The following is a 14,014-nucleotide window of genomic DNA, read 5'->3' as shown; positions in this document are numbered from 1 at the left end:
ATAATGGCTGTAATTATAAAGACAGGAATTTAAAGCTGTTCTTGGAAATTGTCAAATGGGTACTCAGGTAAAGTTTAAATGTAAAAATTCAAATTCATTCACCTACAGACTAACTATAAATGTTTTCATTAGGTTTTTGCTGAAACGTGGTTCTTTCTTTGATTTTAATTAGTGGAGATAAAACTTTGCGAGATGTTTTTGCTGTAGCTCTGTGGAGCAGTATAGTGCAGCACGAGGTATCTGGACAATTTAGGTTCCATAATTCTATGTACTAACCTATATTTGCTGTGGAGGCAAGTAAGATCAAGAATGCTAAGAAGTTATTTTTCTATTTTAAGGTGTCTTGGGTTGCCCACGGACTTGCCTTCATGCTATTTTGAACATACTGGAGAAGGGTACTGAAACAAGGAATGGACCTACAGCAGTTCGGGAATCTCCTCATCTTGCAGAACTCTGTTACCAGGTATTCAGCATATGTTCTGTTGGCACATACTGCAAGTAGGCTCTAAATAAAATTAGCTACTTCTTAGTTGGTGAACACAGATGGTTGATGACTTTGATAATAGTTTTATTTTTAAAATGTATATGTTAGGTTTTTATAAATGTCGAACTCTTTCTATTCTACCTTTTCCTGTGTGGAAAAAGTAATATCTTGTAGCATCATAGAAATCAAAGAATCTGCACTCATGTCAGGAACTTGGAATTGGGATATAGTTTTAAAACTAATGTCCTAGATATTTTTGGTCAGCCTTTGAATCTGTTGTGACAATATGCCAATTTTTACTTTATTTTTTCATTGTGGAAGTGTAGTTTGACAGCAAGTAACATATAATCCCAAATAAACCAATGCAATTCTCTGATTTATTCTGGAGACATGACAGAATGTATGTATGTATGTCTGAGGGAGAGAAATGGGGAAGACAGCTGAATTAGACATATGTATGAGATACCTGATTTTTGGACTTAAATCATAGAATCATGTGGTTACAACTTGCATCATGTTGAAAATCCACAGAATCTGGAAAGGATTTTAAGCATTAATAAAAGCAAAAGGCAATTCTGTAGAAGGGGGGAAAATTTTTTTGCATTTCTTGTCTTGATGAACATGGAGACTGAAAAAGACGCTCATTCTTAAGTGAGCTGAACAAACAGGCTTATCTAGTGTCATGTTATGAACACATAGTCATTGTAATCATCCACTTACTGGTAGTCCTTTAATGTCATAATTCAATATCTGTTATAAGTAATATGTTCCACTTTGGAGTAAGCTAATGGAAAACTTACTGTAAATACTGGTAATATTATTTGACCAGTAAAACAGTGTTATGCATCATTTGATTTGGTCATTGGTTTGTTTTTAAAATAAATTCCATTAATAGGTATGTACTGTTTTTGATTGCCAGGTGATCTATCAGTTGTGTGCATGCTCTGACACTTCAGGTCCAACTATGAGATATCTGAGGACCAGTCAGGATTTCTTATTCACTCAGCTTCAGTATTTGCCATTTTCTATCAAAGGTAACTTTTATGCTAAGATGAGATTGTGCATGCTTAAAATTCAATGCATTCTTTGACTCCCTAGGCATGATAGAAGAAACATAGGTAGCATTATTAAACTGAATTAATTACAGCCTCTGCTAATCTTTTAATTCTGCAAATACTGAACTCTCCCTACTTAGGAAGTTCAGATTATTAGCACTGAACTTTTCTAAAAGAATTTTAGCTTTGGAATGCATCAAGTCTTCAGAAGCAAATCCTAATCTATGTTGTAATTGTCATTGTAGTTTTTGTTAGATTATGCTACAGACAAAAAAAAAAAGAAAAGTAAGAAAGCTGCAAAGAACTGAGGGAATAGAAGGCTGATGGTTGTAACCACCTATATCTTTCCTTCCTTTGAATAAAGTACTCTTAAGCTAATAGATGTGTTTTATGTTTCAAATCAGCTCTTCTCTGGTGTCTTAAACTGAATAAATGTACTTATTCACTTTATCAGATGCTTTACCACCAGTCCTTTGTTCAATGATAGTAAAAACTTAGCATTTAAGTGCATGTATCCAGCATATGTAAAGGACTGTAGGTGGTTCTTATATAACTTAGGAATCTAAATTAGGTTAATATAGAATAGCAAGATTCTAGGAGACCCATGTTCAAGTCTTACCAATTGTGGTTAAAACTACAGCTCACTTTGGGTAAATATCTGATTATTTTCACTGAAATTGGAACTAACCTTATTTGCTCATGAAGCACTGCATTCTCCACCATGACTGTTAGAACAGGTTGTATCCAGATTTGATGTGTATTTGTATACACTTAATTGCATGTATATGTATGATTTGTTTTCCCAATAACTACATTTTAATTTAATGACTTTTGTCAGATCTCTGTCCTTTTACCTCATAAACAATTGTCGAACTGGTAATAAATTACATCCTCCAGAAGCTTTCTCAAATGAAAAATGCTTTCCTTGGAGTAAGTAATATTATTTATGTTCAATTTTGTAATTGTTGCCTTATCCCCATCCAGAACATGAGATTTCAACACTGAATCAAATGTCTTGGCTAATGAAGACTGCAGCTATAGAAATGCGAGTGACATCGCTGAACCGCCAGCGCTCCCACACACAGAGACTGCTGCATCTCCTGCTTGATGACATGCCTGTGAAACCATACTTGGGTAAGAGGAATTTATTGTGAGGGTAAATAGGCTTGGATAAATAGAAGTATGAGAAACTTTTTTTGAATTCTGTTCTTTGTAAGCTTGTGACAGTTTGTTTGCAATATCAGGTGTGGAATTGCCATTGGAGAGATGGGAAGAAAGATGATGGTGGTTGTAGACTCCAAAGGGAAAGAAATCATGGCATCTTTTTGTTAATGGTTGCTTTGTCTGTGTTTCATTATTGAAACATCTCAGTGTATACACTGATGTAAAAATTAATTGTAGTTTATGAGGTAGGAGAGGAGAGTATTGAAAAACTATTAGAATTGTAAGAATTTATTTTGGGGTGCAGTTCAGAGTTGTTACAGTGTAGAGAAAGTGGAGGGTCTTCCTCAGTAAACAGTTCTGGACAAAGTTTCTCACTCTTAATGTCTGTCTGTCACAAGTTTTCAACCCTCTCTCACGGAAGATAGTAGCTACAAGTCGATTTTGTTTTTAGCATTGTAACATCGCAAAAATGATATTTCACCCCAATGTGATGTAAAATGCAATGTTAAATAAAAAGGCAAGATCTCAGAGTTTCAGAAGAGGGTACAAGTGAATCAAAAAAAGTATAACCAGGTAGCAATAAAACTCTTTATGTGAAGAAAATGGAATAACTGGAAGATACCATATCAGGCTACTGCAGTATGGTGTTTTCCCTTACTTTTATCAGTCTTAACACTCTCTTCATCCTTGTGAAGCCCTGAGTATGGGAAACTGTGTTTAAATACCCTGTTCATTTTACAGTGTCCATCCAACTGCATTATTCACACTGGAGGGTAGGATTTCTCTTTTGGGCATTTCTAGTACTGTCAGATCTGTATATAACAGCTTAATATAATATATGATATTGTGTAATTGGATAGCTTCTGTGTGATAAGTATCATTTTCATTCTGTTAACAGTTTAAGGCTGTATTTGTATTAGAAGACTTTCATATTAAAGTTTTCTCACTGTCGGCTCTCTCCATCTTTCTCTTTCAGTACTAATCAAGTAGGTTATACTTTTCACTTAGACTTTTTTTTGTAATTTATTTATTATGTTTCATTACCTTCAGCTGATGGTGAAGGAGGGATGGAGGATGAAAGTCGATCAGTCAGTGGATTTCTCCACTTTGACACTGCTTCCAAAGGTAGCTATTATGACTGCTGATTATTTACCAGTAAAATTTTTCTGATCCTGAACAGGGGGGAGGGCCACCTCCAGAAAGGACACTTTGAAAAATAAAGTAATAGACTTTATAAACAGCAGCAGTACATGAAACAATTTTATGTAGTGTGGGGCGAAAAAAGAGAATTACAGAACCTTGATGTAGATGGTTGGAGTAAGTGAAAAATACTGAATTGGAAAGGCAGTTAGAAGAGTCCGTATGGAAGGATGGAATGGGAGAGTGGCAGTCTGTAAATTTACTGCTAACAGTAGAACAGTGAAACTGTTACTAAGCCTGAACATATTTGTATTTTCATGGCAAAGAATATAAGTCCCAAGTAAATGAATAAGTTCAGATTCCTTATGATTTTTCTAAGTCTCTACGAAAGACTTGCATTGAAAACCAGCATGGTGTCATTTATAGAAAAAATTAGAATCTTGTATATTTTAATATTGATTGCATGCATATATAAAAGGAGAACAATACGATATAAAATGCATTAAGAATTTAAGGCTCTAGAAAATATTTTTAAATGTGTTATATACATTGATAGCACTTTCTGAAGGTTTAATGCTTTCTTTTGAAACTTTACACATCTAGATTTGGATTTACAAAGGTAAGTTAGGTCCTTTTGTCAGTTTTTTGTTTTCCCTTTGATACTTCTGAATACAGTTTGAATTGATTTGCATTTCCAGTACGCAGGAAGATCTTAAGTATCCTGGATTCAATTGACTTCAGTCAGGACATTCCAGAGCCCTTACAACTGGATTTTTTTGACCGGGCTCAGATTGAGCAAGTCATTGCTAATTGTGAGCACAAGAATGCACGTGGACAAGTGGTCTGCAATGTCAAGGTGAGCAGTGGTCCATGTTTTTGAGTTGCATGTGCTATTTTATATCTTAATAATAAAAAAAAATAAAAATCAGTGCATTAATAATACTTTGAAATTTGATTTCACATAAAAAATGTCTGTTTCAGATATGTACCTAATTTATGCAAGCCATTGGGATTAGTTTATTTCTTTTGCATTGCACATGGTGTTTTTTCACTTATAGTAGACAGATGCATCAGTTTGAGACACTTTCAGGAAATACTTCCTATCTTAATCTTTTTCCCGTCTTAGAACATCCAAGTGATATTACATCTACCTTATGTATTTCTTTGGTCCCCAGTACACAACTACCTAGTACTGCATGTGTGTACACAATTAGATGTGCAACATAGTTGTGTACCACAGTAGTTCTTGGAGGCTTTAGTTAAGACAGTGTCACACTGTGATGAGTACTTGATAAGCATATGATGAATAGCCCTGAAAAATTTGCAGTCATCAAAAATGAGTACAACTTATTTGAATCTCAGTTCTTCAGTTGCATTTGTCATTATGTAGCCATCTCCTAAATACTTCTAGGAGGTACAAGTACATGTACATCACTTTGTCACTTGTCCTAGTTTTGGCTGGAATTTTCTTCCTAGTAGCTGGTATAGTGTTGTGTTTCGGGTTTAGGACGATAATGATATTGATAACACATCAATCTTTTAGTTGTTGCTAAGCAGTATTTACACTTAGACTTTTCAGCTTTTCATACCACCCCACCAGTGAGTAGCTGGGGGCACAAGAAGCTGGAAGGAGGCACAGCCAGGACAACTGACCCAAAACTTGTCAGAGATATTCCATACCATATGATGTCATGCTCCTTATATGAGCTAGGGGGAAAGCTGGTTGAGGGCCACTGCTTGGGAATTGGTTGGACATTGGTTGGCATTGTGCATCACTTGTTTGGTATACTCTAAATCTTCTATTATTTCCCTCCCTTCACCCCTTCCTTTTCTGTCCTATTAAACTGTCTTTATCCCAACTCACAAATTTTACTTTTTTCCCCCAGTTCTCTCCCCCGTCCCACTGGGGTGGGGAGGGGCAGGGAATGAGTGGTTGTGTGGTGTTTATCTACCTGCCAGATTAAACAACATCATCATTAAAGTTTCTTTTTTAATGTTGTAATTTCAGTACCTTCACAGAGTTCTGGTTGCAGAAGTCAATGCTCTTCAAGGAATGGCAGCAATAGGCCAGAGACCTTTACTTATGGAGGTAAGTATAGGAAAAATTAACTACTGTTTGTTGCTGCTCTTGGTGGATTTCATACCCTGTCAAGCAGTAAGCTTTACTGTGAAAGCTTGTGGATTTGAGTCCTACCTTTGAGTTAGTAATTCCTGAAGAAAAAAAAATCAATAAGATAAACTACTTCTCACTGTACTGTTCTCTAAACAGCAGATCTGGAGTCTGTCTTCTTTTTTCTTTAACCTTTTCCCTCCCCACTACTGTTAACAATTGCAGCTCCCACCCCACTGTACAGAAAGCAATGTGTACTCATGTCAAACTTGGCTGTTGACAAGTACACTGTGTTCATCTTACAGCCAAGTTCATCTTGCCTTTCTCTCAGGGCATGCCAGTTTATTTCTTCTTTCTTCTACACAACTGTAGTTTCAGTGAACTTGGTGCTTAATTTTCTGAGATTCCTGCCATTTTATAAATTTAGTTGAAATTGGCTAAATGCATGTGAAGGATAAAGGAGAAATGACTTAGACCAAATAGGAAGAAAAGGCACAAATAGATTTCTCGTAGTTGTTTTTGTTTTGATTTTAAAGTGCTAGAAAAGAATTTTTCCTATGGGATTGAGACATTCACAGTGAACGGCCTTGTGAAAAGTAGCTCAAAAATGGAATGAACTGTCTTGTTAAAGTAATAGTAGCAGCTTGTTTCTAATAAACTGAAGACATAACTTTTTTTTTTCTGAAGACTATTACCAATAGATAAAATTGTCATCTTGAAGTCTGTCTTTGCTGATAATTTCTTTTAGCATACTGTAACTCAGTTTCTTTGTCGTGGGCGTTCAGGAGATCAACACTATCCTGCAGTACGTAGTGGAGCGGAACAAGCTGCTGCAGTGCCTCCATGCTAAGAGGCATGCTCTGGAGTCATGGAGACAGCTGGTGGAAATCATACTCACTGCTTGCCCCCAGGATCTCATACAGGCTGAGGACAGACAACTGATTATCCGTGATCTATTGCAGGATGTCCATGACAAGGTAGTGCTGTCCTGGAAATCAACTCTGTTGCTGTGTCTTGTTATGTGAAAGTACTACAAGTTGTAATCCAAATCGTCTGCCTTTAGTATTCTTTTTAGTTTTCTGATTGCTACTATGCTCAAGTTGAATGCACTGTGGACAGAGGGGATCCTCTGTATTCTTGTGAAGTTACTGTTGAACTTTGAATCACATGGTGACAAATTTTAGAGACATTTTGGTATAATCCAGTATGATGGTGGACAGGAAAGGATGTGTGAAAAAGAAACATCCCGTTTTGATGAGGAACAAAGAAGAACTTATTGAAGGCTGAAAGCAAACAGTACTGCATTTGCTTATGTATTGCATTTAAATGGCTCACTGCAAATCCTGCTGCTGCTTTTGAAAAATGAAAGAGTTGAATGAAGCTTCATAGTAGAAAAATTAAAAATTTTACAATTAGGATGGCTTTTGGATGTGTGAGCTTTTGTCTTAAAAGTCTAGGTATTTTACTGCTGAGTCATAGTAATTTTCAAGACAGACTAGACAGTTATTACTGACACAGCCATTTGCAAAGTTAATGAAGGATCCTTCTATTGTTTAGGCTGCTGGGACATTATCATTTTTTTGCTTTATTGTGAGAGTTGTGTGATTTGTAGTTCTAATTAATAGAGTTTTTATTTTGAGAAACATATATGAAAATGATATATCGTTTTAAAGAAAAAAGTAACCTTTTTGGGTATTGTTTTTGTTACTTCCGTTATTTTTTTCTGTAGGAGTTACCTAAAAGCTATTTTTTAGTGGAGCACTGATTTTTTTGTGTGAACAAAATTAAAAAAATGGGAAACAGGGGAGGTCTTTACTAGCTGAAGAAATTTGTTTCTTTCTTAAATCATTATGGAGAGGAAATTTCAGACTCTTAATTTTCTATAATGCTTTATTGAAGATCTTTGTGAATTTGAGAAAAAAATTATTGTTACTGTCTATTGAAAATATTTGAACTACTTTGCTAAATGACTATATTGCTTAAAAGGAAATCTCCTTGGGGGTTAGTGATAAAGATACCAGGTTTACCTTTTAAATGATGACGTGAACAAAAATAGAACATGCTAACTTCTTGTTAGTGTTTCTCCACAATGTCTTAATGCTTCTTTGATGCTCAGCTCTTTGAATTTTCTAAGTTGTACCTTCACATTTTTAGTGAGAATCGTTTTCTTAAATAGCTGTAAAGCAAATAAGGTCTTGGTTGGTTTTTTGCCAGCTTAGGTTTAGATATTTTACTGATAAAGCAGCTCAAATGTCAGCACATTTCTTCCCTTTTTACCATCCAGATTTGATTATCATCCTGCTTGTGATTTATGTAAAAAAACCCAGAACGGTCTTCTTAATTAAAATGTGTTCAACTCAGGTTTCTGAACAAGTTTCTGACATTACAGATTTTGATGTGGTTTAAAATAGTGCCTAAATAAGTCCTTATGTGTACATAAATGAAATAATCGTGAGAGGCTGAATTAATTGTTCTAATAACTCATGAAATCAGACACTTTTTAACTTTTTTCTTTTGCCTTTTTTTTTTCTTTCTTCTTTATTAAGATCCTTGATGATGATGCAGCTCAGGAGCTGATGCCAGTGGTGGCAGGGGCTGTGTTCACCCTGACTGCCCATCTGAGTCAGTCTGTCAAAACTGAGCAGAAACAGCCACTTGCAGTCCCCATGGCGGGACAGTCCCAATATGTCTTGATGCTGGATGGTTCTTTTACCTCATCACCTGGCTCTGAGAGCATATCCATGGGTTTTGCTTCCATTGGTGACTCCTCCCTCCACATCATCTTAAAAAAACTGCTGGATTTCATTTTGAAAACAGGTGTGTTGACCTTTGCAGTGTGTGTGGCGAAATTCCAACTGCCAAAAGTAAAAAGATGGGCTGAGCTGCTTTCTGTTACTGCAGTGAAGATTTTGCTTAATTAATGAGGTGGATCTTACATGATTAGTATAGATGTAAGTGATGTTACTAACAAAAAAACCTAAATACATACTTTTTAAAAAATCTGAACAACAAACAGAAAGAGATGTGTAAATGACTGCAAGCAGAATTTCATATTATCACTCTTGGAGTAGCATAAACTTGCTGAATTTACTCATAAATACACTTTCATGCAAGTGGTAGAACTCCACCTTAAGAAATCTAGTTGTTTTACTGATTTCTGCCAGCACTGCCATAGGAAGGTTAAGTGTGAGTGGAAGATGGTGTTACGGAATTTACGTTTGTATGGTTTTAATTGTGAATGTTTCTTGTTAATAGGTGGTGGCTTCCAGAGAGTGAGGACGCACCTTTATGGATCACTGCTTTATTATTTGCAGATTGCCCAGAGACCAGATGAACCAGACACTTTAGAAGCAGGTATGGTCTAACTGTATTTTGCAAAATAGCAAAACTGAAAAATTGTTATTAAATCCTAGATGCTACAGTTTCTGAATGATAAGTTGTCTTCTGGAAATAGATGGAAACCATCTTATCCCAAGAGCCTCTGAAATTAATCGCTTATGCTAAACAATGCATATCTTATATTCTGACCTGTCTAGTTAGATATGCATTTAAAATGTGTTGTTCTGGATGAGGATATTAAATTTCTGACCTGTAGCACAAAAGAAGGTATTTCATTTGTGTCCATTTAAAGCCCTGCATCATAGCTACAAGACTGTCAAAGGAATGGAGATTACTTGTAACTAGCTGTTCTCTAGTAGGCCCAGCAGTAGAAATACCTTGCCTCCACTTCTGTATGTACACTCATACCATAGTGATCTTATTTTAAAAAAAAAACAAAACAACAAAACCAAAGCAAAAAAAGCAAAACACCAACCACGTAAAAAAACCCCAAACAAACCCGAAAGATTATTTCATATCTTTTTTCTTCCTTTGTCTGAAGATCCTCCTAGGGGGGAACAAACAAAAAGGCGTCACACACACACACCATTCCAACCCCCAAAACTAAGCAAAAAGTAAGTCAACCAGAGTTGCTACTTATCCAAGAGTGCTTATGGTAGATATCACATTCTCTCTGTGAATGGCTTAAATACTTGATCTGTCAATGTTTCTAATCATTATTTAATCTCAGAGCTTGAACAAGGATTCAAAAAAACAACCTTGGGGCTAGTACCTCTGCATGCAGTCTCTTATGGCTATTACTTGGTCTGCATTTTGAGCTACAGTAGTAAAAAAAAAAAGAGCAAACTGAATTTGTCATGACCCCTTTGTAGTTTATTACCGACTTTGGTTTCATCACTTTCCCACCTAACTTGCCTTGTTTTCTTCCCTCAGACTGAATTTTTTGGTCCCAGTGAAAGTTCATAGAATCATAGAACAGGTTGGGTTGGAAGTGACCTTAAAGATGATTTCATTCCACTCCTCTGCCATGGGCAGGGACACCTTCCACTAGACCAAGTTGCTCAAAGCTCCATCCAACCTGACCTTGAACACTTCAGTTCTTATATGCATTAGATATTCTATGTAACACGTAATGAATCTTTGAATTATTTTAAGGGTACTGTTTACAAGGGTGGTATATGTATACAGATACACACTTTTTGTTCTGGCTGGCCTTTGTGATACTTGAGAGTGAATTTGTAGGAGAACATTTGCAATTCTTTAAAAACCCTTGTCCATTGTTTGGGGCATTTCTGTTGCAAGGTAAAGAGGATGCCCTGAAGGATGTAGCATCAGCTGTAGCTAAGCTAATGCTAAGCTGCCAATCTTTGCATTTTTTTATTTTTTGTTTCATTTGCTTTTTACAGCTAAAAAAACTATGTGGGAACATCTGACAGCTCCTGAAGATGTGTTTAGTAAATTGCAACGGGAAAACATGGCAACTATTGAGAGTTATGGGGCAGCTCTGATGGAGGTGGTCTGTCGTGATGCTTGTGATGGCCATGAGATAGGCCGGGTAAATGAATCTCTTCCTTTGAAATTGCTGTTCTGTTTGTTTTAAAGAACATCTTCTGTGTAACGAGGGGAAGTTTCATGAGGTGGAACTAGAACAGTTTTGTAGATGCTTAATCTCTTTCAAGTTTCTGTCCTCCCACTCATCCTTCAAGCTGTTGAAAGTAGGGGCATACATGCATATTAAATTTTTTCTCAACAAAGCCATGTGTCCTGTGGTTTAAAAATACTGCACTACTGCAAAAGGTGTAGGTATGGATTTTTTTAGTATTTTAAAATCATGGACTTATCAGTTTATTTACTCACTTTGGGAAGATTTAGTGACTTCAGGAAGAAGTTATAATTTTTAATAATAACTTCAGTGGACAAGAGTCTAGTCTGGATGCAAACTGGCTTTAAATGGTAATCATGATTGAGGCAATACTTCATTAAAATGTTTTGGCATAGTTGTTGGTCAACAATATCTGTAATATTTTTATAGAGAATAATAGAGGAAAGGTAATTGGCTCATACTATACTAGTATGAGAAAGCTGGAACTATTTTTCACATAAAGGATTGCAATTGTAGTGGAGAAATGCATTCTGCTTTTAAGAAGCTGTTAGGAATTGCTTAGCATTTTATGTTTCTAGGTATTTGTTAAAAATCTCATTGATCTCACAGACTAATTCTGGTTTTATTTTTGTTTGTTTGTTTTTATTTTTTTTCTTCCCTCATCCCAGATGCTGGCACTGGCTTTGCTTGATCACATTGTTTCAGTAGACAAACAGCAGCAGTGGCTGTTGTATCTCTCTAATAGTGGCTACCTGAAGGTGCTTGTGGATAGCCTAGCAGATGATGATCTGACTCTCCAGAGCCTGCTCACACCTCAACCCCCTTTACTTAAGGCACTGTACACCTATGAGTCCAAAATGGTAATACTACTTCAGAAATGATTTTGTGGTGTGATGTTAATTTTTTAATTTTACTTTTTAGTAAAAGTTGTTTGTCTATACTTTGCATTGATTGTACTTGGAGATATTGTTAAGGAAACTTTCCTGTCTGACCCTTCAGGAGCCACTCTGGCAGTCACACTTGCGCCACCAGAGATTTTAACTGCTGGGAATGAAGCCCCCTCGCAGCAGGCGGCTCCAGTGAACCAATGGGTGACCCTCTTGACTCCCTACACTCACCACACTCACACAGTTACATAAGGTTTCCTTACCACTTTGACCACAGGTTTCTCAGAGCAGAGTTTCAAACATCTGGATCCTTAAAATAATTTAATCATGGTGCAACAACGGAACAAAAGCTTCAGCTGGTGCCTCCGAGGAGGGACCCAGAACAAAGGAAGCCCTGGGCTTTTATACCCTCACAATCTGTGTCAGTGAGTCTAGGGTCTTGCAGCTGAGTCCTCGACTCCTGCTGTGTCTCTGAGTGTCTGGTCACCTGGCTGGGCCACAGGTCCCCATACTCTTTGCTGTGTGAAGGGTTGGCACCAGTTCACAGCTTCTTGCCTCAGGCTCCTGCCATTTCCTGCCACCCAGAGCTCAATCTCCAACTAGCAGTGCGGCTGCACAGCGAGCTACCTGCACTAAATGTATTCAACAGTATTTTACTAAAATAGTAGTATTTGAAGTGATGCTAAAATCAAGAGAGAAAATAGTCATCATAAGTCTCATTGCACATCTCCAATACTTAACCTTCTCTACTCTTGTCTAGGCATTCCTCACTAGAATAGCTAAAAGTCAGCAAGGTGCACTAGAGCTGTTGCGATCTGGAGTGATTGTGCGGCTGGCACAGTGTCAAGTGTATGACATGCGACCCGAAACAGACCATCAGGGGTAAGTGTTGGTTCCCTGGCTGATTATGAAACTGTGATATAGTCTTGGAAGTATATGATGTCTTTTTATAGCCTGAGTTTTTTTGAATAACGATTTGTAGGTTTATTCTTTGTGTGTGTGTGTGTGTTTCTTTAACCTATCAATTCAGTTTAAAGCTACCTTTTATTGAGAGAAAAATTTCAGATAAGTGGGTATGAAGTTGTACTTGCATGCTAGTTACTTAGACTATGTAAAAATGTATTTGTTTTATAGATAGGAATGATCAATGGATTATTACTAGATAATTTAGACTGTAATGTTTGAAAAACAGCCTACACTGTAAACTTATTTTGTGGGCTTTTCAGTTGGTGAACAAAAAGTGTAGAGTTTGTCCTCCCCCATAAAGCATTAATGAGAGAGCAGTAAATTAAATGCTATTTCAGAAATATTTTATGATGTGTTTAAAAAAAAATAATTCACAGTTAGATATTGCCTAACAAGTTTCTTGATGTGTTGCCATGTTAGCCATTGTGAGATGATTGAGAGAAGATCTCAGAGAAGGAAATTCCATATTTAGGTGAAATCACGCTGGTTGATTTCAAGCCTTGGTCCTTGTTTTAAATTTACAGTTCTTAATGACACACAGGGGGTTCAAACACTTTGGAAAAATTTAAACCTTAGACAAGGTACTCTGTTTAAAAGTTCCAATTAGATGTATAAGATTGTATAAAACCTATAGGACATTTTTAGAGGACTGTTTATCAGCTGCTTTAGAATGAAGCACACCTCTTCCTAAAATATTTGAGAATACTTTGTTTTATATATATGTAAACAGATGTTGTGTTTCTACAACCAAGTAATCTGATTTAATGTAATACAGTACAAAGAAGTAATTTTCTCTGCTTAGAGAAAATGTCTGGTAGGAACTGTATATCATAAATGTGTTGCTTTTCCAATATACACTCAGTTCAAGTCCGGACCTGTTACTGAAATGTGAATGTTTGTAGGTTCTTGAGGATCATTGTAGGCTGAGGCTCTGCCTCACTAGTGGACTTCACTCCAAGGTGAAGTCTTGCAACCTTATTTGTTTTTTTTTTTTTTAAACCTCTTAAGAATGTATGCAATGAGAGATCCCCCAGTCTTCATTCCTGCTCCGGTGGAACGTTATCGCCAGATTCTTCTTCCGGCTCTTCAACTGTGCCAAGTGATCCTCACATCTGGTATGGCACAACACCTACAAGCAGCAGGACAGGTAAGTCCTGAAAGATGCTAGAGGATCACTGCTACTGCTCATTCAAAGGAATTGTATGTCCCTTTGCTCTCAAAGTAAGGGATTTTTTTAAAAAAATCCCATCCTCACTGGTAAAGGAG

At 36.6% G+C, this 14,014-nt stretch overlaps 1 protein-coding gene across 2 annotated transcripts in view; it reads left to right on the top strand.

Annotated features, from left to right (window-relative positions):
• The window catches only part of NUP205 (nucleoporin 205), a 50,915-nt gene that overhangs the window by 29,514 nt on the left and 7,387 nt on the right, over positions 1–14,014 (top strand). For both annotated transcript variants that reach the window (XM_032689617.1, XM_032689618.1), the window contains 13 exons: positions 339–463; positions 1,404–1,518; positions 2,524–2,673; positions 3,754–3,828; positions 4,542–4,699; positions 5,852–5,932; positions 6,739–6,930; positions 8,500–8,770; positions 9,209–9,307; positions 10,699–10,847; positions 11,564–11,755; positions 12,543–12,664; positions 13,757–13,895. In XM_032689617.1, the coding sequence (XP_032545508.1) occupies positions 339–463; positions 1,404–1,518; positions 2,524–2,673; positions 3,754–3,828; positions 4,542–4,699; positions 5,852–5,932; positions 6,739–6,930; positions 8,500–8,770; positions 9,209–9,307; positions 10,699–10,847; positions 11,564–11,755; positions 12,543–12,664; positions 13,757–13,895 (1,868 nt within the window). The remainder of the gene's footprint in view (positions 1–338; positions 464–1,403; positions 1,519–2,523; positions 2,674–3,753; positions 3,829–4,541; positions 4,700–5,851; positions 5,933–6,738; positions 6,931–8,499; positions 8,771–9,208; positions 9,308–10,698; positions 10,848–11,563; positions 11,756–12,542; positions 12,665–13,756; positions 13,896–14,014) is intronic.

Source organism: Chiroxiphia lanceolata, chromosome 5, assembly GCF_009829145.1.
Source record: "Chiroxiphia lanceolata isolate bChiLan1 chromosome 5, bChiLan1.pri, whole genome shotgun sequence".
Taxonomy (NCBI): domain Eukaryota; kingdom Metazoa; phylum Chordata; class Aves; order Passeriformes; family Pipridae; genus Chiroxiphia; species Chiroxiphia lanceolata.
The sequence above is the reverse complement of the archived record's forward strand: the minus strand, read 5'-3'. Positions and strand labels throughout refer to the sequence as shown.